The 25,429-nt window shown below is 40.2% G+C and overlaps 1 protein-coding gene across 1 annotated transcript in view; it reads left to right on the top strand.

Annotated features, from left to right (window-relative positions):
- The window catches only part of MSI2 (musashi RNA binding protein 2), a 381,856-nt gene that overhangs the window by 319,279 nt on the left and 37,148 nt on the right, over window positions 1-25,429 (top strand). The window contains exon 10 of the mRNA XM_065418114.1: window positions 4,688-4,762. Coding sequence (XP_065274186.1) covers window positions 4,688-4,762 — 75 coding nt within the window. The remainder of the gene's footprint in view (window positions 1-4,687; window positions 4,763-25,429) is intronic.

Genomic DNA, 25,429 nt, shown 5'->3' with positions numbered 1-25,429 from the left:
CCATTTATTTTGTCCTATAAACTAAATGCAAGTTTCATCTCTATTGGATGCTTTTCTATTTAAAGACCACTTGAATTTATTACACAGTGGTATTTGGCTCTACTGCTGTTTTTCATGTGTTTCCTATAGCTACAATAGGAAATGCTATGCAGTGGAATTGTAATGGCTGGTCAATGTATATATTTAAAACAGCGTTCACTGTTCCATCGTGTGTAAAGCTAGATGAAATTTTTTGGCGGGAACTTGTATGTGTGGAAAAATACAGATTCTGCAACACTGAAATGTTTAATGACTTCCTGTCTATTTTGCTGAATTGTTTGTGTTAGAAGAAAAATAATTCTGAAGTAGTGTAAATATTTCAGTTTGACATTTTCTAAATGAAACATCCTGAGTTTCTTGGTTGAAATGACTTGGTTTTGTAATTTCCTTCTATTTTATTTACAAAAATGCAAAAACATTTTTAAAAAAACACTTAAAAGTTAAACAAAATGTTTTGTTCAATCGGAAACTTTATTTATTTATTTATTTGGCATTTCTATTGTGACAACATTTTCAAAACATTTTGTTTTCAGGTCTAATGAGTCAAAGCCCAATCTGCACAGGGGAAAACTGGCTGGCTGCATATCAATAGCACATTAACACCATGCCGGAAACATTTTTTCCCCCAGTATTTTTTGGAACTGTGAACAAACCACATAACTACATGTGTGGCAGTACCTGTGGCAGAGATAAAGACCAAACTTCACCACTATAGTTTAAGGGTCAGATTCTCAGTTGGCATGTTCCATTGAGCATCTTCCACCAGCTGAAGATCTGGCCCTAAGTTAGCGTGAACATCGGCAAAGCTTCCATCTGAGCCGTCTAGTTGGGTCAGTAATTTAACAACAGATTAGAGACACTTTCCAACTGTCCTGAGAGATGGAATATATAGGATCTGCCATCTTTGGTTAGGGAGACAGAACTGAGTAAAAGTTGTGTTGTAAAAGCGTATTTGATTGTTGATTTAAGTTTGCACTTTCATGGACAGGACGATCTCTCTTCAAGGGAGGTAATCCAGGCAAAGCCTTGATTTTTAGTTTAGCAACAAGAGGTAATTACTGTGAGATTGATCATCCGCTAGAAGTACTGAAGCAAATAAATTGCTCAGTGCCCAATGCAGGATGAGAATGGCGGCTAATGGAAATGGTGGATAGGTCGGCCGGACTATAATTTGGCTTGATGAAGCATCCACATGGGCATGGTGCTAATGTGCTATTGATATGCAGCCAGCCAATTTCCCCCGTGCAGATTGGGCTTTGACTCGTTAGAGCAGAGCTGGGCACCGCAGCAGTAAATGAAGAGGAAAATTGAAGTAATGCTGCATTATACATTTATGATTTCATCTGCCTGACCTAGAGAATGTTCTGTGATGGGAGATACAGATTAGAACCTCTATCCAGTCAGCTGTGTATTTTGTCTTTGTTGTTAGAAACGATACAGTTGGCGGGGGGGCTAGGGGGGTCACAAGTGTCTTTACAGTTGTCTCGCTGGTTGGCTTCAGGTATCTCTTTTCAAGGCTGTTCTATTAGGGCAAGAACATCGCTTGCCCAGTAAGCCTGCACAAGGGAATACGGTGTGAAGTTCCGTGGGTTTCTGTGTGGAAGGGAAGAATGGGCTTAGTGGGGTTGCTACTGGCCTTCTCATCACATAGGTGGGTGATCAGGGAAAGGAAGTGGTGGTTTCACTCTGAAACTCTGCCCCGCAGTGTGCCACACTCAGCACAGCTGAGCTGGCACAGAGGAGAAAGTAATCTGCGCGTGGTAAAGGCCTTGTGGAGATTACTTCCCTTCAGAGTGAGGAAGGAACCAGATACTCCGAGTCTCAATTCATTCCCTGGTCTGCATTCTGGAAAGTGCAGATACATGTCACCTCTTACGCAGCAAAGATTGTAGGTTACAATCTAGCCCTTAATGATTAGAATGCAAAATCTCTAGTTCTGTGTGTGGCAAGCCCATTCCCCCAGCTACCCTAAATCAGTTTTTAAGTTGACAAATCATCTCATCTTTTAGAGTCCAAATAAAACTTGCTCTTTAAAAAGAGAATGAGCTCTGGTGGAAGTGACTCTGCAGAATTGAGGTTCGCAGTGATGTTAATGGGGCTACTTAGTTTGCAAACAATCCATCTATCACTATTATTGTTTTTTAAAATGGTTTGTAAAGCTTATCTCTGAAAGGTCTGATTTAATGAGAGCTTTCTAAGGGAATCCTGCTGTTGAGCTGTGAAATAAATATTCAAGAGATAGCTAACGTAGGTACATATTTATTTAATGCACCAGTGTCCTGTGTTGTGGTCACATGCCTGCTTTTCTCCTACACCCCTTTAATCCAGTTATCAAAATTCATACAAGCATTTAATTTTCTGGTTTTAAAATATGATTAATGGTAAACTGCATGAAACATACAAATTCTATCTGAAATGGAGGGACTTGCTGTGTCACCAAAATAACTCTAAAGTATATTAGAAATAGTTGCTTTTTAAAGAATAAATAAAAATAGAGGTATGAGACCTTGGAAGGAAATTTTCAATTGTAAACAAACAAACAAAACCAACCACCAATATCAATGCGCTTAAGGCCAAATGCAATTTCCTTTAATATCAATGGAAAAATTCCCATTGACTTCAAACGGAGTTGCATCAAGCCTTTCATGATGAGACTGTGGGTTTGGGGAGAGAGGCAGAAAGCTGAGCACTGCCCAGTAATTGTGGAGAAGACTGTGCAGTGTGTGTTGGCGTTGGAAATATAAATACTCCTATTCTGATAAAAGTAGGCAGGCGAAGTTTGAGAATTGAAAGTGATGTTTGAAAAACATGCCAGCTTTGTAGAGGGTAACACAAGGTGGTCACTGGAACTATTAGTCTTGGTAAATGGAGCACTAATGGAGCCTATGAAAAGCCAGTTACCTTATCGGCCTCGATGCAAATAGAAGAAAGCATGGAGAAATCACATAACCCCTACGCAGCTGACAGAATGTGCATCATTTTAGGCAAAAGTTTTGATTTCCAGAAGTGAGGCTGTCCAGGAACCTGCTGCGTTCAGAACAAACCCGCATTTTTTAGACTATGTCTTTGTTCAAAAACACCCCGCTGGGAGGGTGGGTGCGGGTGGGGTTGGAGGGAGATGCAAAATAAATGAAGTAGGGTCCTGGCTGTCTGAACAGGAGGAGCAAGAGAGAAATCTATCTGTGTGCGCTGTTTTTATAACTTTTGGAGGCGGTCTGGTGGCTCGGTGACAGGGTACATTTAAGAACATAGATAGAACACTCATACATCTCTGGTCTTTAAACCCATGGGGCTTTAAATTCTGCCTTGGTTTACTATATGTATGCATAGCTGCCACTGAAATTAACAGAGGTGGATGTAATTTAGCCTTTCCTGATCCTCTTCTAGTGCTCACTCCGTCTCCATTCAGCATTCCAGGGTCACTCACGCTACCCAGTGCGAGGCGTGGGATTCCCAGGTGTTCCTCTAGACTCTTAAAGAGCCAGAAGCAGCTTTTTCTCTTGAGCCTAGATAAACCTACTGTCTTTATATAATACAGTAGAATTCTTATCTCTGATTGTCTATTGGACAAAAAAAGCCAAATGGCACAGTCTCTGTGCGTGACAACCCTGTCTACACTAGCAAATTGACGTGTTGCTCTCAGCCATGGCCAGCAATGGGTTCCACTGAACACGAGTTCACGCCGGTTTACTTGTTAATGAGAATGTGACCAAACCAGCTTGCTCTAATTTTCAGTGCTGTTACCCAAATCTCAGTCATGCTTTCAGTAATATTGCTTGAAATGGTTTTGTCCTCTTTGCAACACTGTTTTCTTCCACCATCTGCAATGTACCTCTGGGGTTTGTAGCTGTAGATTCTACAGGCTTTTTTTCTGTGTTATACTAGCATGTGGTTGGTTTTTTTCTGCCATGTTATGTGACTGCTGAAACCTTATGTTAAATTGGACACCATTTGTTGTTCAATATATTTGCTTACACATTTTTATTTACAACAAAGTGTCCTTGAATGGTATTGCCCTAATAAGAAAATAGCAAATACTTCGTTTGATTGTAGCTGTTACAAATCGCTTCAGGAAAAATTTCTTATCTGTTGAATTTTACCTTCCTGAAAAACTAAAACCTCTTTGACTCTCTAGTTCCTTGATATTGCTGCCACTAACTCTTTGATGTGTTAACTGTTGTCCTTCACACTCCTGGGATGAAGAATTACTAGTACCTTAATCTCCAACTGTCAATAACTCTGAAGCAAAGTACATTCATTGTAAGCTCTCCAAATGTCAGAGCAAACCAGTGTTATGTGTTTAGCCTTAGCATTTGGCATTTACTCTTCTAGCTAAAAAGTATGCACAGTCCTTGGACTTCAGATACCAAAGTGCATGTTAATTATATGAGTGACAGATCTCATATGCATAGCAAAAGGAGAAAGTGATCAGGACGAGCAGCATGTGTCTGCAGATGTTTCATTTTCCTTCAAGATGAAACCTTCCTGCATTTGTGCATGAGAAGAGTAAACTGTGTTCTTTCATACCTTGTGTAAAAGTCAAATTTCTTTTTCACCCATCCTCTGTGTTAGTTACATTAGATGTAGGAGCAAAGAGTCAAACCTTACTAATCCGCCATTTTCTTTTATTCACATTTCTACATTCAAGGTTATCCGAATTTTGTTGCGACATATGGCAGAGGATATCCTGGATTTGCCCCAAGTTACAGCTATCAGTTCCCAGGTATGTACATTTCATTTGGAGATTGATTGATTTATTTAAATCCATAACTGCAAGTTGAGGCAGGAAAATCTGCAGGGAAGCATTTCATGCAATGACAAATTGTGACCATTTTGAAGATATATATCTTCCAAAAAAATGTATATATATAAGGATATTGCCAAGATTGTTATTACTATAATGTGTTAATTGGTACTGGTTATTTGAAAACAAAGTTTTTAATTTAAAAAAAAATTAACCAGAATGATAATTTAAGAGCTATTACCATCCCTTTGCTGGGGTTAATTTTTTTCCCTTTTTCTATGTACATATTTTACAGTAAGCTTATATTTGTTAGGGATGCAGTTCTGGAGTAAAAAGTCCAACGTGAGTGTATTTTATATAGATGTTTCTGGTGACCTTCATAGAGTCGGGTGTCTAATGGTGCTCAATCTAATTCTTTCTTCACGTTTGTTTGGTTCCTCCCCCCCCCCCCCCCTTCCCTTTTGTGTGGCTGTCAAAGATTTGCTGCATTTAGTGATTTCCATTCACTGGAAGTTTAATACTGCCACTCATAATTTTTGATCTCCTATGGTTCTAAAGTGGTAGGCTGGCTTTTAACGTAACACAGTGTGGATTTCATCTGGGGCACTTTGAAAAGGCAGTCACTGAAACTAGTTCTCCCTATATTTTGCTTTATGCCAGTGCGGCTTAGAACTTAAATTGGAAATGACAGATGATTTTTTATTTCACCTTAAGAATTCTAAGGGAGATTTTAGAAGCAGAGTCATGATTGCTGTGTTTACTGCTAACTAATAGCTAAGGCCTACCAGGACACCATGAAAAGGAAATCTATGTTGTGTTATACATTAAATTCATTAGCGTGCCACGTCACTTGGGTCACACATGATCAGTTCCACCACCTTGCACTGTTTATTTAATTGCTTAGAATGAGAATGTTAGAAGCACAACTTTGCTTAGGTTAAGAACATAAAAACGGCAATACTGGGTCAGACCAATGGTCCATCTAGCCCAGTATCCTGTCTTCCAACAGTGGTAGGTGCCAGATGCTTCAGAGGGAATGAACAGAACAGGGCAATTTATCAAGTGATCCATCTCCTGTTGTCCAGTCCCAGCTTCTGGCAGTCAGAGGCTTAGGTACACCTTGGCATAGGCTTGCATCCCCTACCATTTTGGCTAATACCCTTTGATGGAACTATCCTCCATGAACATATCTAGTTCTTTTTTTGAACCCAGTTATAGTTTTGGCCTTCACAACATCCCCAGGCAACGAGTTCCACAGGTTGACTATGTGTTGCATGAAGAAGTACTTCCTTTTGTTTGTTTTAAACCTGCTGCCTATTAATTTCATTGGGTGACCCCTGGTTCTTGTGTTATGTGAAGGGGTAAATAACACTTCTTTGTTCATTTTCCCCATGCCATTCATGATTATATAGACCTATATCATATCCCCCCATAATCGTCTCTTTTCTAAGTCGAACAGTCCCAGTCTTCTTAATCTTTCATCGTATGTTCCATACCCCTAATCATTTTTGTTGCCCTTCTCTGTCCTCCTTCCAATTCTAATACATCTTTTTTGAGATGAGGCAACCAGAACTGCACGCAGTATTAAGAAATCAAGTTTAACTATCTCTTTAATGAAAATGCTACAGGTAAAGGACAGGGTTTTTAAGCAAAGAAGAAAAGACTGTTCTGGAGAAAATCTCTAGACTATAACAGAACTATAACCTTTTTATGTAATGTCTGAACCTACCTTTGGAATTCTGTAGCAGGAATACAACCCTCCTTTAAAATTCTACAGATTGGTTTAAATATTTTATAGAAAGGATTAAAATTGTTTATTAAATTCTACAAGACAGAGTCATTTCCATGTAACGCTATCTAGTTCCTTTGGAACCATAGTGGTTTCTATTGGAGTTTTCCATAAAGGGAAGTGTTGTTTTTTGTTGTTGATTATTTTGACATTTTACAAATGTTGAGACTCTGATTTCTGTAAGTGTATAAGTGCTTTTGAGAATATCCATTTAAGAAAACTAACCCAAAAAACCCCTTTGTCTAAGATATTAAGTCTAAAAATTGACCTTCTTTGACCGTTTTTCTATACATTTGCTCTTCTGGTAAGAAACACAGAAGGAATCAGAGTTCAGGACCAGCCTTCATTCCTCACGTCCCAGGCCAGCTGGGGCTGGGAGAGCTTCAGAGGCAGAAAGTTCAGCTCCCTCTTTGGCTCTTGTTAATTTTTGATCCAGATGGGTGAAAAGGGTGCTGAGGCTGATGTTGCTGTATAGTGATCTCCTTTGGCTAACGGCAGGTATAGTGTTCACTTCCCCTCGCCAGAGGAAGAGTCATTACAGTGGGGGGATTTTTTAAGAATGCAACGTGAAGGGGAAAATGCCATCTCAGAAGAGCCTTCAGAAACTTTTCCAGCACCTTGTTTTATAGGTGTTCTTTTAAGCCACATACTGTACTCTTATTGCTCTACCGTACATTAAAAAAAAACCATATAGCAGGGGTGTTAATCACCCAGCCCATTTGACATATACTGTATATCCAGCCCCCATGATGAATGTGGATCTGTAGGATTAAAAAACAAATATTCCATTTCTACCTCTTGTGCTTATAAATGTAACATGACCCAGCGTCTTGCTGTCTTAGTTTGAAATAGTTCAATGTGATGGCAGCTGCTCCTGTTGCAAAGGAGTGCTAACGCTGAAGTACAATGATATCACGCTGAGGTCCGTGTTTACAAACCACATCAATGTTCAATGGTGGGCAAAATTTGCACATGCAGTTACTGCTGTTGTGCATGCAAATTTGGTAAAAGAACACACAAATGGTCAAATAAACAAAGGGCCGTAGTAGGAATTTTCCTAAAGGTGCCCTGCATCACTTTTATGATGGTTTTATAAGGGTCATATTCTGCTGCTGTTCTTTGTACAAACCTCCCATTGACACCATTGGGAGAGCTGCTGTATCGAGGGAAATAGCCCTGGCTGACAGGCCATAATTAAAAATGTTGTCAGCCCTCTTCACAAAATAGGTTTGACCGCTCAGCTGTATGGTATATATATGTCGTTTTCACAAGTACTCTTCATAATATTAAAGCCATCCAGATATGGCACAAAAATGCACACAAGTTCATTTCAACACCTGTTTTGAGCTAATAGCATTTGAATATAAGGTGGTGAGATTTTTTTTTTTAAAGTGCATTTGCACATTGTCTCAGGACTTGATTTTCAGGTTCATGACTTCTTGAATCAGATGGAGCTATATGAAGAAAAGCCAGATAATGAAAAATGGTTTTAATAAACTAAATGAATAAAATTGACAGGACTAGCAACTAATTGTAAAGATATCGTTTGACTCTAACTATCATTATATCTGTTTTTATTTAGGGGCCTCTAGCTTTTGCTTAGACTTGCACTTCATAAGAAACTGTGTCATAATGTATTTATTCCACACAAACAAATTTTTTAAAATATGTTGTTTTTTTTTAAAACGCTTACTCCGTTTTTTAATGAAGCTCTAAAAATACTTGACTCTTGTGTAGCACATTTAAGGCTCTCAAAGCATCTTATAAATATTAAACTTCACAGCACTCTGGAATGTTATCCCATATGCAATATCGAATATTGGAGTGTCAGACCCCTTTTATAAGTTGGTAAACTGAGGCACGGAATTTAAAGGTGCAGTCGTGCCCTTACGGCACAGCTGATACTAGGAGGTGGTGCCAAGGTGTAGTGAGTGCCCAGTGGCAGTTCCCAGAGTTGGGCACAATATTTTCAGTACTACTTAAGGGGACAGCATGTTCTGAATCTTTGGAACCAGCTCTGGCCTTTGCTCCTGCCTTTTTGCTAGCATCTGTGTAAAGGAGGGCAAGGATGGACATGGTATCCCAGCTCCTATACAAGGATGCATTGAAAGGACGAAAGCTCCTACATTGTTGTCTTTTTTCCTTTGTGTGGCGTTTAGCACAATAAGACCCAGGAGAACTGATTCAAAATTCCACTAGACACTACCACTTTAAATGCCACAGCTTCAAGTCAGTACTTGGGGCCATACCTTGCACCTAGGACACCTATTGGAATTGTTGGGAGATTTAGGTGCTCAAGGAGTGCAGTATCGTGCCCTCAGTATTGCCAAATACTTGTATCAATTCTGCATCCTACTATCTGCTACCACACAGAGACGGCAATGAACGATGTGCACACAGCTGTTCTGTGTATAAGACTGCAGTTCCCTGGTAAGGAAGAGGGGAAAGATGTTCTGGTGAGGAAATGCTGTAGGTAGGAGTGCGAAGTTCAATATGTTATCGGTGTCACCAGAACTTAGAGAGGGTTTTATATGCAGAGTTCAGAGAATATTGCATGCTAACCTCTATTTGTCACATCTTTCATATAAATGTTGATTAAATTAATGCTACTTTATCGATTTGTCTTAATGTACCTAAGCTGCTTTTGTTGTTCTCTGCATTTTCCTTTCGCATCCTCTCTACAAACCTGAGACTGGAAGCCATTTTTTTCAGGGTTTATTTTTTGAAAATGACCCTTCTCCCTGCTTTAGCAGAAATCCAGGTTTTGAACAGTACAGGCTGTTACAAACTAGCAGAGAAAAGGAAGCTTTTAATAAAACGTAAGAAATCACTGATTAAAAAATACTAGAGTATTCAACAGCATAGGCCAAGTTTTCCAAGGTGCCTAAATTGCATTCATAATATTTTCTCATGCATGTTTTTGCACATGCAGAAGCGCCCCTTTGCGTGCATGGAGGTGGGGTTCTGAGCATGGAAACAGGTGAGCATGCAAACTTTGCAGAGCAAAATATGGGCATGTATACCCTTTTAAAAAAAATAAAAACGACCTACACACCCAAAACGTTGCATTATTGTGATTAAGAGGAACTGTTTGGGTCATTTCTACAAAACACTCTATTTTTTTTCTTTTCTTTTTCTTTTCCTTGAAGGCTTGTCCCAAAACACTACAGTTTGCAATATCTTAGGGTTTTAGGCTGCTACCTATCACCAGAGTATTGAAGTAAAAACAGTGTACTCTGTGGGATTTTACTAAAAAGAAGACAACCCCCCCCCCCCCACCCCCCACTATTTCAGTTTGGCTGCATCTTCTCTTGGGTCGTTCTACCAGCAGATCTCATGGCAAGGCTGAATGAAAGAATGAAAGAGTTTGTTGTAGCTAAATGCCTTGATATGAGCACATACACTTATCCTTCATTATATCTTCTGTCAGAATGCTACTTTAAATGGTTTGTTATAGAGCAGTCCTGACGTCGCTTCTTATTAGAGTGCAGATGTGTCACAGAACCTTAATATAGTACGCTTCTGAGGTCTGTGCCAGAAGAAGTCAGCTAATTTCAAGGAAATTATAGTGTTCCTCGTATTATAAAAATAAAGTATTGCAAACCTGTGCTATTAACAGTTACCATTTCAAAGAACTGTATTACGGTTGCATTTATTTTAGTATCAGCTCCCTTTATTCCAGTTGCCTTTTCAGGTTAAACCACCCATTTTATTTTTCTTTTAATTTTTTTAAAATGCCAGTCAATATTGTGTTGTAATGTGATATTTACTGTTGTCAAAGCGAAACAATGCTACGAATGTCATGATCCACCTGTTTGCATTTTTGTTTTGGTAATTTGGAAAGAAGGCTCTTTGCTCTATGACTGTTTGTCTGTTTGAATGATGCCCCCTCTATATATCTCCTGTATTATACTTCTGTCAAAGTAGGTGACAGCCCTTAGCTTGAAAAGCGGCAGGAATGTAAATCACTTTGGCAACTGTTCTATCTTCTCTCATCAAGTTTTTTTTTTTCTCTAGGCTTTAATAGCTTAGTACATAGTCATTTTTAAATTATTATTATTATAATCACTCCCTATCCTGTTTCATTTTTTTTTTTTTTTTTTAATTTCTGGGATTTATCTTTTCAGTTTAATCTATTAATTTCTGTTCTTATTTCACTTTGCAGACTATTTGCCGATTTCACAAGACATAATTTTTATCAACTAGTTCTTAAAGATGCATAACAAATTAATCGGGGTTTACTACAGTGCTAATGAGAGAAAGAGACAGACAGAGACAGCCTGGGTGGTCCATGTTTAATATCAATGTCCACTGAAAAAATGCTGCTCTTACTGGCTGGTTTGATTGACTGGACTTATTTTTTTATTATTATTATTATTTTTAAAGGCTCCATATCCTCACTGCTTGAGTTTGCTTTTTCTTATTTTTGTTTCCTCTGCTTTATATGAGTTTTTAATGCCCACATGGAATGTAACTCGCAAAGAGAATGGAGGCGGGCGTTAGTTGACGTTATAAAGGCATGACTTCTCACAAACTTTGTAGAAATAATTTATTAGGGAAATGGAAATTATGATCAAGTCCTATAAAAAGCCCCCAAACTGAAATGTTGATGCTTTTTGATATACAGCATATTTAACATCAGTAAAAGTCATAATTATCATGCAGGAGGGCTGGTAACATATAGCTAAGATTATTGTGCAAGCCAGGGGAATTAATCTAATTATTCAAAGTATTATGATCATGTATCTGTGAAGTTGGCAATTGCATGATTATTACTTTTTTGTTTTTACAGATCTTTCAGTAGTTGAAATTCTAATAACTGAGAGTTCTGTTTTGAAAACAGAAAAATTTGAGTATCATGATGTCACCTTGAAAGTGTCAGGTATCAGGGGGTAGCCGAAACAGCAGAACTAAAATTCATTTGCAAATTTAACACCATTAATTTGGGCTTGAATAGGGACTGGGAGTGGCTGGCTCATTACAAAAGCAGCTTTGCCTCTCCTGGAATTGACACCTCCTTATCTATTGTTGGGAGTGGACCACATCCACCCTGATTGAATTGGCCCTGTCAACATTGGTTCTCCACTTGTGAGGTAACTCCCTTCTCTTCATGTGTCATTGTATAATGCCTGCATCTGTAACTTTCACTCCATGCATCTGAAGAAGTGGGTTTTTTACCCACAAAAGCTTATGCCCAAATAAATCTGTTAGTCTTTAAGGTGCCACCGGACTCCTTGTTGTTTTTACCTTGAAAAGTGCTCATCAAAGTAAGCTGTGGATGATTAGAGGCTACCAAACACCCCACCGCCCCACCTCCAAAACAAACACTAAATCATCCCATTCTTCCACACATACCAAAAAAAAACAAAACAAAAAAAAAAACCCCACCTTCAAAGCTCTTAGGCAGTTCCCTATCTTGGATTAGGCTATGCTTTCCGAAGTTCAGATGCTGTAGTAACTTTTACTTCCATGCTTCACTTGCAAACCATTGGCAGAATTAAAATTCTAGCAAGAGCAGCAGGAACTGAGCTGCCAGCATGAGCTGTATTGCACCTCTTAACCTTTAGCCTCTGCACAAATCTATGAAGTATCCCTTCACCTGTTTTTATACGCTTTCCCATTATTGGCTTTGTTTCTAACAGAACTAAGTTCTGAGCTGTATGGTTGAAAGCACACGTTGCATTTAAATTCTCCTTTTTATTAAAAAAAAGAAGTGCTTCTATCAATTTTATAAGTTTGTGAGAAGTAAATTGCATGCTTACAGTAGAACTGTAATGCATTTTAATGTTTGTTAATCCACTTGTTGAAAATGTCAGTGTCCAAGGCTCTGCGTACACAGCTATGCTGTTCTTTTCATTAAAGATGCTTGATGTAATAATTGGTTAGTTTTCCTTTTTATTCTTCTGCTTTTTTTAAATCTGTATGGCTTTTTTATTATTTTGTTTTTGTTTTGCTGTGAATTGCTTTGCTTTTGTGAACTTTTCCTAGTGTGCATGATTTGCAAACATTTCGGCTATTGTCAATTTTCTCATTTTGTAAATAGTTCATCTGTGCTTTTTTTTTTTTTAATTAATTATTTTTTTCCTGTAAGCAACTGAGGTAGAAAAAAACAATAATAAATCGTTTACAATGGACAAGCTGTGTTGCTGCTCTCTTAGCTTGCAGTTTCGTATTTTGGTTTGGACATACCAAATAACCAGTACCAATGACAATTTAATAAAAGAATAAAAAGATCATCATTTGAAGTGTGTGACCCAGTGTTTGAAGAACTCACGGTGTGAATATTGCATATTAGATATGTTTACAGCAGAGATACTAAAAAAAGACACATTTATAGTGTTGGTGAAGAGTACCTACATGTTAAAGCTGCATTATTCTTATAAAGTCTGATTCTGCACCATTAACTTCAATGGACTTTGTGCCATTGATAGCAATGGGGTGAGGATCAGATCCATACACTGTTTGTGAACTCTTTTGCACTAATGGGGAGAAATCTGTTTTTGGAGTGAAACGCATTTAAATATTAAAAGAAAATAAATAACAGCCCTGTCATCATTTAAAAACAGAATACCCTCGGTGGGAACGCAAGAGTTGCCCTGTGCAGAGCCCTTTGCAGATCGATACCTGTGACTCCTCCTTGGAAGTTTGAAATTGAAATGTGTTTCTTTACCGGAATTCTATTTTCCTCCATCATAGTCATGGTGGTTTGTTATTGCAGGGTTACCCAACCTTTGGCTGTTGGAATTATTTCTTGGGGTTTTTAATTAATTTTTTTAAGCACAGTGAAGTGTTTAGATATGGGGGGGAGAAACAAATATTTAGATGAACTTTTCAGAGAAAAGAAAAATGTATTTACTTATTTATATTGCAGTAGAGCCTAGGAGGCCCAATCATGGACCAGGATCCCATTGTGCTAGGCTCTGTACTACCACAGAACAAAAAGACCAGTCCCAGCCCCCAAATAGCGGACCATCTAAGATAACTTTTAGGTTTTCCATTATTGACAGTATTTTAAAAAATATTATTTTAAATCTGAAAGCCTTAGGGTACGTCTATACTTACCTCCGGGTTCGGCGGTAAGCAATCGATCTTCTGGGATCGGTTTATCGCGTCTTGTCTAGACGCGATAAATCGATCCCGGAAGTGCTCGCCGTCGACGCCGGTACTCCTGCTCCACGAGAGGAGTACGCGGAGTCGACGGGGGAGCCTGCCTGCCGCGTGTGGACCCGCGGTAAGTACCTTGTAGTTCGAACTAAGGTACTTCGACTTCAGCTACGTTATTCACGTAGCTGAAGTTGCGTATCTTAGTTCGAACTGGGGGGTTAGTGTGGACCAGCCCTAGTTTAGTTTGTTCTATGGCAGCTACTCAAAACCACGTTACCTTGAAGCCTACTTAGTCTGAGAGTAACTGGTATAGAAAAGCAATATTCATGTAACCGTAACTATCCTATATGTTTTACAGATAATATAAATGGTTACATTGTGGATTTGGGGGTGGGGAGGAGGAGAGTTGGGGTGTCAGGATGGAGTAGTTTTTGTAATAATGGTATATTTAAGGCTCTGTTTGAGAATTTCAAAGAGGAAGAAGGAGGGTGGAGAAATAATTAAAATATTTACCAGCCTATGATGTGAAAAAGAAAATGCCCAAAACCTGCAAGATTTATTTCCCCCCCGACAGCTCTTCACCTCCTCACTCTGTTGTGTGCTCCTCACAAGAAATCCACAGTGGGGACCAGCATGTGATTGAAGAGAAGGGAATATATTTGTAGTCTGAATGCATGGCACAAAATAAACATTTAGTTGTAGCTAGATATTATAGCTAGATAATGTACTTGTAAGAGGGGGAGGGGAGACCATACATAGTTTCTGAGCATAAATGTTCAGCTCTGAGGGCCAGATCATCCGTTGGTGCAAGTCAGCCTAGCACATCTCAGCTGGTGCAAGTCAGCGTCGTTCCATTCTAAATGCCTTAGTGCTAGAGAGACACATGGCATTTTACAGACCCAGGACGAAGATTCTCATTTACACTAAGGCTGCTCTACACTTCTCTGGCAGTGAAAGGGTGCTTTAAAGTGGGAGTAAATTATATTCACACTGGCCCCTTTACCCTGACAGTGTTGTACAGAGGGGGCTTTAGTCAGGTCCCCAGTAGTTGAGCCATGTTGGAAGCAGTAACAAAGCTTGTCACAGTGTGATAATTTAATGACTGATCTTAATTTTTTTTTTTTTTTTTAAAGTAAACCTGTCCTTGGCATTCTGTGGTTCAAAGTATTGTGGCTGGGTAAACACAAGTCCCATTAGAAGCTGTGCAGTAAATTGTTTAAACTTGTTATGGTAAAAAATGCAAAACAAAGTTAGAGCTGTTTCTCACTCTTCCTTCTAGCCCTTCCCATACTGCTTAAATGCTGGTCTAATCCCTCCAGCACTGCATGCCTTTGTTCACCTAGAAAATGCGGGTGGCGTCTGCATGGCATAAAATGGTTTACAAAGAACTTATTAAATCTACCAGAGTGAGCTTAATTACATTCTTCAAACCTTTCAGATTTGATTTCCATCAATGAATGCAAATGGCAGACTGGACTCCCTGCCCTCTTCCCTCCCACCCACCCCCAATTAATTTGAAAGTTTGCATGTCTTTCACCTAGGATGAGAGGCTGAAGTGCATGCATGCAGGATACATGTGCTTCCCGTGAGCAGGGAACCCTTAAAAATGTAGGTAATAAAGTAAAAAATTAATATTTCAGTGCACATAAACTGCTAACCATGAAATACCCCATTAAGTTCTGCTTACTTGGCAGATTGAGTTTGGGTTTTTTTTTTGGTCACAGGAAAATATTTTACCTAGATTTTAACCCCAATATAAATGCTGTAAGTGGTACTTTCCTTAATCATACTAGGATCAGTTTGGAATATTCTATTTCTGGATAGCCTTGTGGTAATAAGCACTTCCCATTCGGCCTGTCATTCATAAATGCAAATTATACAGTATACACATGCACATACATCCACCTAATAGTCTCTCTGTGGAGAAGACGACAGACAGATGGAAAGCACCACATGAGACAGTTGCTAGTCATTCCACTGAATGCACTACTAGATACCATGGCGATGGGTGCAGGATAAGGAGCTGAGTAGAATTCTTACACCAGGTTAAAAAAGAACCAGAAACTGAGCCAGTCGTTCAGAAGGGTGCAGTCCCCTGACTCCCAGCAGAAGCCCCTTTGCATTCATGGGATGTTTTAGCTTAGAAGAATCTCATTTTCACTTGTACAGGCAAGGGAATGGTCTGATCTAAAAAATATTACCATGGCCAATAAATTTAGGATGGGATTTTCAGAAGCAATTGGTGTTGGTCCAACTTTGCTCCCACTGGGGTCAGTGCTATAAAACCCATTATTTCAGTGGCAACAGAGTTAGGCCAACACTGAGCACTTGCAAAGTTTCCAGCCCCTGGAAGTTTCTGGTAGGACCCTTTGCCAACATAATAGCTTCCATGCGGTTTCCTGAACCTCCCACATAAGTATTTGTGAAGGTTTCCCCAAATGTCATGTCTTGATAAAGTTTCAAACTTTACAAATGTTTTTTATATGGGTGCCTTAAAAGCCACTTGATAGAAAACTTCCCAAAGCAGTAAAGAACCTCTCAACGTCATTGAGTTTGTGCGGGCTGTTAAAACATTCCATGAGGTCAGACCTCCCAAGGGTTGTCTGTCCTCAAGGAATCTATCTCCTTGGTTGGGTTCTAACTGTTCCATCGATCCATGACCCAGATGTTGAGATTGCTGTCAGAGCGAGACAGGGTCATTGCCCTGAAAATGAGCAGTCCCAGGTGGAGGGGAAAAAACAGCCTACCTATTTCGTACTGTAGCTATGTTTGAACGTGAACTGGACTCTCTGCGTTTCACAACTTCAGTGCAATAGAAGGGGGCTCTTAGATAGTAACTTTTGCTCCTAAGAGGCCTCAGCTAGAGCAAATGGAAAATTTAATGGGAATAATTATTCACAGGAGCAAAGAGGCATAAAGAAAACCCTCATGTATAGCAGAAATCATAGAAAGAGCAATGTAATCAAATAATGCTGAGTCTGATACGAGCCTAAACCCGACCCCTCTAGAGTTAGTTGTAATAGACTGAATAGCATGCATATGCTCATATAAATATTAAAATACAGTTTTAAAATGTAACCTAATGTAATAAGTGGAGCCAGCCAAAAATGAGAACTTTTTTTCAAAAATGTTCTCAAAAATTAGTCCCCTCCCCCCCCCCCCCTTTTTTTTTTTTTTTTGCATTGGACAATTTTGAAATGATGAATTTTTCAATCAGTTCAAGTAATAAGATTTCAAATCAGGCATTTTATGTTACCTCCCAGGAAACCTTTTCCAGGACTTATAATAATATGCAGACCACTCACTGGCACTATAAAGGTTTAAAGACCAAGCACTAGGACTGTCTAACCTGACCTCCTGTATAGCACAGGCCCCACCATTTCACCCTGCGATTCCTGCCGTGAAGAGAATTATTCTTTCATGCTATGTAAGTGAACTCTGTTGAACCCAATAATGTGTGGCAGAACTAGAGCTTATCTTTTAGATCTCGATTTACAGCCTTCAGGTGATGGAGATTTTACCATCTCTTGGTAATCTGGTCAAATGGTTAATTATCCTCTGTTAAAATGCATCTTATTTTCAATTTGATTTTTTGTCTAACTTCAGCTTCCAGTCATTGGCTCTTGTTAGGCCTTTGCTAAATTCAAGAGATTTATACTGGAGCTAATATTGCAGATCTTCCCCTTTGTAGCACGTATACGTACAGTTGGAGAATGTTTTTTTAGAAGTTAAATGTTTAAACTAAGAAGCTTGTCTTTTCGGTACCTTTTGAAGCAACTGAAATGAGGTCTGAAGCACTTGGCTGCACTTGAAACAGATGCTTTGATGCTATTCCCTTCAACCCCTTCCTTGTTCGGCCAACAACAGGTGGCCAGAATTTAGAACTTGCCTGCTGTAATGGCAAGCCTGAATGCATTGACCTCCCCCTACAAGGATAGTTTCATGAATCAATTGTGTTTATTAAAAATGTATGCTAATGCCTGGCCTCTAGGTTTAAAATGAGAAATGTTTCCATCCAACACATCAGTTTAGTACTGAATGGAGTTAGTTCCTCTTAGAACATGATTTAGTTTAAAGTCCCTTTCACCTACGTCGGCTGTGTTGATCTAAAGGCTATAATTCTGTCTGTTTCACCAGTTACTATTAGGGGTCTCCAAATTATAGATCGAGGTAAAGCATTGCATGCTGGGAAATGTAGTATCTATGGACCACATGTGGATTAACAAGGCAGTTGGTGGCCACATTACAGAAATCTGTGGGGTGTTCATTAAACTGCTGTAGGCCATGAACACTGTAAAAATAGAATAAAAAAATAGCTACAAGCTTTAGGTTTCTTTAAAAAAAAACAAAAAACAAACAAACAAAAATTCTTAGAACAAACCATTTGCCTTTGAGAAGTTTGCCAGTTCTGTATGGTGAAATAATTGCAAGGGGTTATTACACTTGAGAAGACACAACAATAATTTGCAGACAAATAGGCAGCTTTGTCTCACTGATGCATAAAGTAATTACTGGACAAAAGTGCATCATTCCCATTTTAAAAGCCATCACCCAGGAGCCGTAAGCAGCTGAAAAATGGATCGTTTACAGGACATAAAGTGGAAGTGCCAAATTTTAAATTAACTGTATTTGGGTTTTATCATTTTTGTCCAAGTTCCAGAGGAGAAATATTGTTCATAACAACACCCATCTGCAAACACACATACGCTGTGTGAACTCCATTACTGGTGTCTGACGTTGAGAATTCTCCTACAAAATCTTGCCATATGCCATACATACATTTTACATAGTGGGGGACTGTGCCTTGAACAACATGATGGGCTGTTTAATGAGGTTCCCATTATGCATGATGTGCTTTATCTGAAGTTCACTAATTTCCTGACCTGGTGAAACAGATTTTAATAAGCTTGATATAACGCAGCATTTTAAGACAAAGGGAAACACTTAATGTGGCAGTCACAATAAAGAACTCTGAGCAGACTTGTAGATGTTAAAAATGTTAATAGGATTGATCAGAAGCTCAGGAAAAGAATTTTCCATTTCCCTGAAGGCCCGCTTTGTAACTTCTTGTTTGTTCACCTCTATTTGGCATTTTAAAGACTCAGCTGCCCCATTTCTTTAAAAAGTATATTGGTTTTACCTTCAAGATACTGTAAAATTTGCTTAGACATAATTTAGAGATGATTCTATGTCTGACTTTTAGAACTTTGGGTGGAATCTTCATTCAAACCCAAGCAAACTAATTAACATAAAATATTTTGCTGTGAACGCTTTGGTAGAACCCAGATCTTTCATCACCTTTATATAAATTTTGATTTCTCTGGGTTTTTTTCTTTCTCTCTAAACACTGTATGTTGGGTGGTTTTGTTAAACTTAGATGTGAGTTTTTTAAGGGGGAATTGAGAGAAAGATAGTAGAAAAGTTAGGGTTGTATATGTAGGGGGTATTGTCTATTTGACATATAGCCTTCCTCTTCACATGCACACAACTAAACATGACAGTTACACGGAATATCCCCCAACAAGTTTCATATTGGGATGCTGCATGGTTTTGAGTCCGACACTTTCAAAATTAAACCTAAAGGTCCTACAAAAAGGATAACTGGCTAATGAAAAGAATAATGCAAGAGAGAATCCATTTGGAATGACAGCTGTGAGCCTTTTAAAGCTTTTCTGTGCTGATCAAAGCTACTGCTAACATTGTTTGAAAAGAGGATATCAGTTCTCCCCCTCCACCTTCTTTCCTATTCAACCTACAGACAATTTTGAATTCTAGATTTCACACTTTCTTTTTTTTTAAGATCAAGTGAACATGGTCTCTACTTTTCCTAACTAATGTTTAAAACAGTATATTCTAAGAAGCAAGAAAGAGTTTTTGGTATAAAATCAAGTGGTTTAAATGGCGAAGGGGAAAACATTGAGAATTGATGCTGTCTCCGCCACCCCCCAAATCTACAGTCCCTTCTGGAAATCCCAGTTTGGAAACATTCATGGCTTCATGAATTTTCACACAGTGCAGTGTATGTATGTGCAAATGCTGCCTACCTGTCCACACATTATTATTTAACATTCAAATTGTAATAGCACATAGAGGGTTCAATCCCCATTGTGGTAGGTACTGTGCAAACAGGAAATCGCAGTCCCTGCCTCAAAAGAGTTGAGTCTGAAATACATATTTGTTTGCTAGGCTTAATTCTCTGGGCATGTTTAATGTATCCTCAGTGTTGCCAACTCTCATGATTTTATCAAAAGTCTTGTGCTATTTGTTGTTTTTCCTGAAACCCAAGTAATTATGTGAGACTCTCACCTTTCATTTTAAATAAAGGAAATTTCTAGTCTCCGTGGATGTGAAGAAAAGCTGACCCAAGTGCAGCCCAAACACTCAGAAAACAGTAAACAAATTTAAAAAACAAAACAAAACATTTATTTAAAAAAAAAAAAAAAAAACCCTCGTGATTTTTAAACTAATCTCATGATATGTTTTGAGGCCTGACTCACTATTTTTGAACCATTGGGGTTGGCAATACCAGGTGCTTTTTAATGTTTTAACATTACCTAACCCTTTAAAAAGAATGACTCATGAAAGTAAAGCAAATCCTCAGTTACTTGGTTTCCCTCTCCTCATTTTCACACATGCCGATGTTACTCTCCCCTGCACTGTACTATTTATTATATTACAGTAGTGCCGAGAGGCCCTAACTCCATTGTGCTGGATGCTGGATGTGGAACAAAGGCACATAAAGAGAAATCTATGGCCAACAAAGTTAAGGACAATAAGGAGTTTTTTAAATATATTAGGAACAAAAAGAATGCTAACCATGATCCATTATTAGATGGAAATGCTTGAATTATCAATAATAATCAGAAAAGGCAGATTTGTTCAATGAATATTAAAGTTCTGTATTTGGGGGTGGGGAACAGATGATGTAGTCTCATCATATGGTGATAACACTTTCCATTCCACTCGTATCTCATGAGAATATTAAACAGCAGCTACAAAAGTTAGACATTTTTAAAACAGCAGGTCTAGATAACTTGCATCCAAGAGTTTTAAAAGAGCTGGCTGAGGAGCTCACTGTACAGTTATGTTCATTTTCAATAAGCTTTGGAACACTAGGGAAGTTCCAGAAGACTGGAAGAACACTAATGTTGTGCCAGTATTTTTAAAGGGTAAATAGGATGATTCGAGTAGATATAGGCCTGTCAGTTTGACATCAGTCCTGGGCAAGATGATGGAGCTGCTGGTACAGGACTCGATCAATAAAGAATTAAAGGAGGGGTAATGTAATTAATGATCAACACGGGCTAATGGAAAATTAATCCTGTGAAAGTTAATATTTTTTAATGAAATTACAAGTTTGGCTAATAAAAATAATAGTTTTGAGATAACATACTTAGACTTCTGTAAGGCCTATGACTTGCTACTGCACAACATTTTGATTAAAAAACTAGAATGGTAAACAATTAATATGGTACACATTAACTGGATTACAAACCGACTGACCGACCACTGGACCATGCCTCTCTCATGACCTTTAACCGGTGCCGATGTCTTAGTGCTATTATCTACTAACGATGTGTAACCCACAGGTCAGTGTATGTGATGTGCTTGGTCGACACCAGGCATTGAACCAGCGTCCTCCAGAGCTGAAAGCATTAGCCTAAAGAGCCGAAAAACTCTGAAGCTGGGGGCTGTAACAGACTTGTATCGTCTGTAGATCAGGCACAAAGGGGAGAGGGGGAGACACAATGCACTCTGACCAGTGGGTTACCCTGGACAGAGGAAGATTGTCCGGAGCAAGCTCTCAAACAGGGAGCTGTAACAGAATCACACCCTCTGTGGGTTGGGCACAGGGGGGCACGTAACCTGCTGTGCAGTGTCTGTGTTACAGTTTTGTATCCAAAGAACTGGCAGAGAGGTGGCTGTTTAGTCAGATTTAAAATGGTGGTGTCAGAGATGGAGAAACTCAAAAGCCTTCACCGAGGGCGCTGATGTCTAGCGTGGCACTAACTGGGTTGTAAGTAATGTAACAATGAATTAAATAGGTTTTGGTTCACTAATGAGTCTGCTGGTCTCAGTGCTGGGTACGTTGACCGGGTCATTGAGAATAGTTTGCTCCTGCTCTGTTTCGCTCGCCCGCCCTCATTCTCAGACCTGCCCGCTTTGTGCAGAGCGTACCAAGCTCCTGTTGTTTTCAGAGGCCTGGGATCCATCCAGGACTATCCCTGCCCGGCTATTTGACACAAGCAGGCTGTATTATGATGTGAGGGTCAGGTTTCAGGTGGAACAACCTAATTAGGTATGACACCAGGGGCTCAGGGATGCAAACTGGGAAGGGATCAGGCTGCTCCCAGACACAAACAGGGCCTTTCAATGCGTAGCACTGACTTTTTATGCATGCTCAATAAAGATCTCTCTCTTACAATCTGCGTGCCTGCTGCATCACTCTTTGCTAATGAAAGCTGGGCGTGGCACTTCCCCTGCAATGAATTTCATTTGCGCTCCAGGATGGAAGGAAGCTTTCTGTGCAGGTACAAGTAGGTGTAATCTGCAGTCTAGGATGTTAAGGGTTGGTCAGCACAGCCAGCCGCCAACAGCTTGACACTGCGTGAGCAGAATGGGAGTGCATTGGAATGATAGGGGAATATTTTATTCCCCATTTATCGTGGATGGAAGTGCTGAATTCTTACCCAAATTGCCATATGATCAATGGCCAGATCTTGATTATATCTCCCCTTTTTTGGTTTGGTTGTAACTAAAGTCTTGATTCACTTCTTGTTGGGAAGCGCTGGGGAAACGGGGCAAAGTCTTTCCTTCCTCTAACTATGAGAAGATCAGTTTGTTGCAGTCAGGGTGCACAATGGAGCCAAACGCACATGATGGATTAAATGCTCCCATTGCAGAGAGCGAGGGCACCACCTAAGGCCCACATAACCCTTAACGTGGGGCTTATGTGGTATATCAGGACTTGCATATACAGCATTGCTCTTTCCATCTCTTCTCCTGAAGTTCCTATGAATCTCAGCTATATCCAACCTCATCAAGTGTGTGGCTGTTCGAGAAAGTCGGGTGAGGCTAATTCCATGCTTCATGTCACAGCTTTGCACTGGCTCTTTAAATTCAGCATCCCCTGCTTTGGTTGTGTGTCACCCACTTGATTTCTCCCCAGACTTATTTGAGAAAACACTTGCATGTAGACAGCCACTCACTAAATTTGTGACCTTAGGGCATCGTAGTTAAAAACAGATGTGTCCTTGTTCTCCCACATGAGGCTGTTTCAGTATTTAAAGTGAAACTAGTGATGCAGGAAGCAGAAAAATTTATCTATGAAAAATTGAACTCCAAATATTCATGTTAGCTCTTTCTGAGTAATAAGGCAGCATGAAATTGATCTGAATCCTCAGGGCTTTCTTGGACAGCATTTGAGCCCCTTTCAAAACATTTATTGTAAAATATCTGCTAATTGGAATGCCTAAATCCACTTTAGTCCTTTTGAACAGCTTAGGCGTCTTGTTTTCTCTAGGCAATTATAAGCAAAGGATACACAAAGAAGGACAGGGATCATTTCTGCAGGAAGGGGACAAATATGAATAGATTGAGCTCTTCCCTCCCTCCTTTTTGATTTTTCAGTTGGCATAGTGATGGCTCTAGATAACGGTGGCTACTCAGAGCAAGAAGGGCTGGTGCTGTTTCGCCTTCACCATGGATCTCATCCAAAGTCCATTGAAGTCAATGGAAAGACTCCCGTTGACTTCAAAGGGCTTTGGTTCAGGGCCTGTTGTAGGATGCGGTTGGCTCGGAGCTGGCCTTTTTATTGCTTAAGCCCTTTCAGATGCCAGCTGGCTCCAGGTGGACTCCTCCGCCCCGCTCCGCTCAGCCTGTGTTTTGCTTCACAGATTTTGGTCACGGGGTTCCTCCCTCCCCCAGCTTCGACTGCAGTTGCCCTGTTCTCTTCCATCGTTCAGTGCTGTCCCCTCTCCCCTCACCAGAACGGCAGCAGGTGTCAGGTTACTAAGGCTGCCAATGCCAGGTGTTCCCCCGTCCCAGCTGAGATGCTGGGCTGCTGGAACAGCCTACAGCTGCTGCCATGGCATCTGCTGAGCAGGCAGCCAGGACACCCCCTCAGCCTCCCCATTTGCTGCTCCCCCTGCTGGATCCAAGTGAAGAAGAAGGGACAGGATCAGAAGGTGAAGGGGCCCAATTCTGGCTCAAGGCTCTCTTTGTTCACAGGCACTGGTGACACCCCCCCACCCACCCTCATCCAGGCCCCAGTCATCCCTTGGAGCCTCCACCCCAGCCCCAAACACCCTCCTGTTTATCTCCAGGAAAAAGTTATGAGGCCAGTTCACAGTCATTGCCTTCACCTGTGGAAAGAGGTGGGTCTTACACTTCATGCTACAGGCGTGTAGGACAGCTCCTGATCTCCACTGACAAGGAGTTCCATAACCCAGTACTTTCCACTGATAGTACCCTGCTTTGGGCCCCTGGGAGTTTTTCCCATGGCTCCATCCGTGTCTAGATCCCCACTGATCATCATAAGTTGCGGAGCTATAGGTAGTCTCTCTCTGTAGCCAAATTTTAGCCTTCTACGAGGAACAGCACTTTGGACATAAAGAATCACATGGCATACCCCTTTGTTCCCCTAACAGCACTTGAGTTGATCGGATTATATTTCAGTTGTTTGGAACTCAGTGTCACACAGAGGCTTTTCTCTGAGATTTGGAATAACTAATTCCTTTCTCTGAGCTAATTTTTCACACAACTGTCCAAAGCACACACTGGAGTAGAATAATGCATCTTTTGTTCAGGGTCTTTCTGTTGGTTTCCTTCTCCACCTCCATTATTTCATTCTTCTTTTGCATAGTAATGCTTTTTTTGCCCTTCATTTGAAGTAAATACTGGGAGTCCCTGGCACTTGAGCAAGAGAAATATGCTTTCTGGCTCTGTTTCTTATGCTGTCTTCGAAGGAGGTTTGGCTGTCCGGGGCGCACACTGGAAGGAGACAGAGGCATATTATAATATGGAAAATCCAAGTCTCATCATCTGAACCTTAGGGGCGGTTTAGGGAGCCCACAAAGCCTGCAGTTGACAGGTTGCCTGTGACTTTTCACATTCTCTATGGACCTGTCCTGAATGGGATGTGGGAACATGAAGGATGCTGCTTTCTGGGCAGGTTGGTTGGCTGTGCATCATCTTAGCCAGAGAACGGAGAAGGGGATTTCTTTGGGAGAATGGGGACACTTTCTCCCCCAACTGTTTGAAGCTGGCCCTGTGTGTTCCATCAGGCGCTGGGGAATTTTGCTGATTGACTGATTGGTCCAAGTCTGGATCAGGGTTTGGGTTTGGGCTTGTTTCTAAGGGAAGAGAATATGGTTCCAGAGCAGTTTTCCCCTGGGAGAGTGAATTCCATTTTGTAACAGTGAGCTCTGGCTAAGAGGAAAGTACAGACTGGCAGGATACCGAGGCTTCTGTTTGTACCTGGGGGCCCATTTACACTATCGGCACTACCGCAGCAAAACTATGGCACTGTATAGGGGTTTTCCATCTAGAGTTAGTCCACCTGCCTGAGCAGCGGTAGCTAGGTTGACAGACGCATTCTTCGGTTGACTTAGCTGCATCTATGCAGGGTTTAGGTTGTCACTTCGGGGGGTGAATTTTACATAGTTATGTCAATCTAAATTTTAACTGTAGACCAGGCCTCAATCTGGGTTACAGGAGTGGAGGAGACTTAGGCTTTTGACCCTATCACCCTA

This window comes from Emys orbicularis, chromosome 17 (assembly GCF_028017835.1).
Source record: "Emys orbicularis isolate rEmyOrb1 chromosome 17, rEmyOrb1.hap1, whole genome shotgun sequence".
Classification (NCBI taxonomy): Eukaryota; Metazoa; Chordata; order Testudines; family Emydidae; genus Emys; species Emys orbicularis.
The sequence above is the reverse complement of the archived record's forward strand: the minus strand, read 5'-3'. Positions and strand labels throughout refer to the sequence as shown.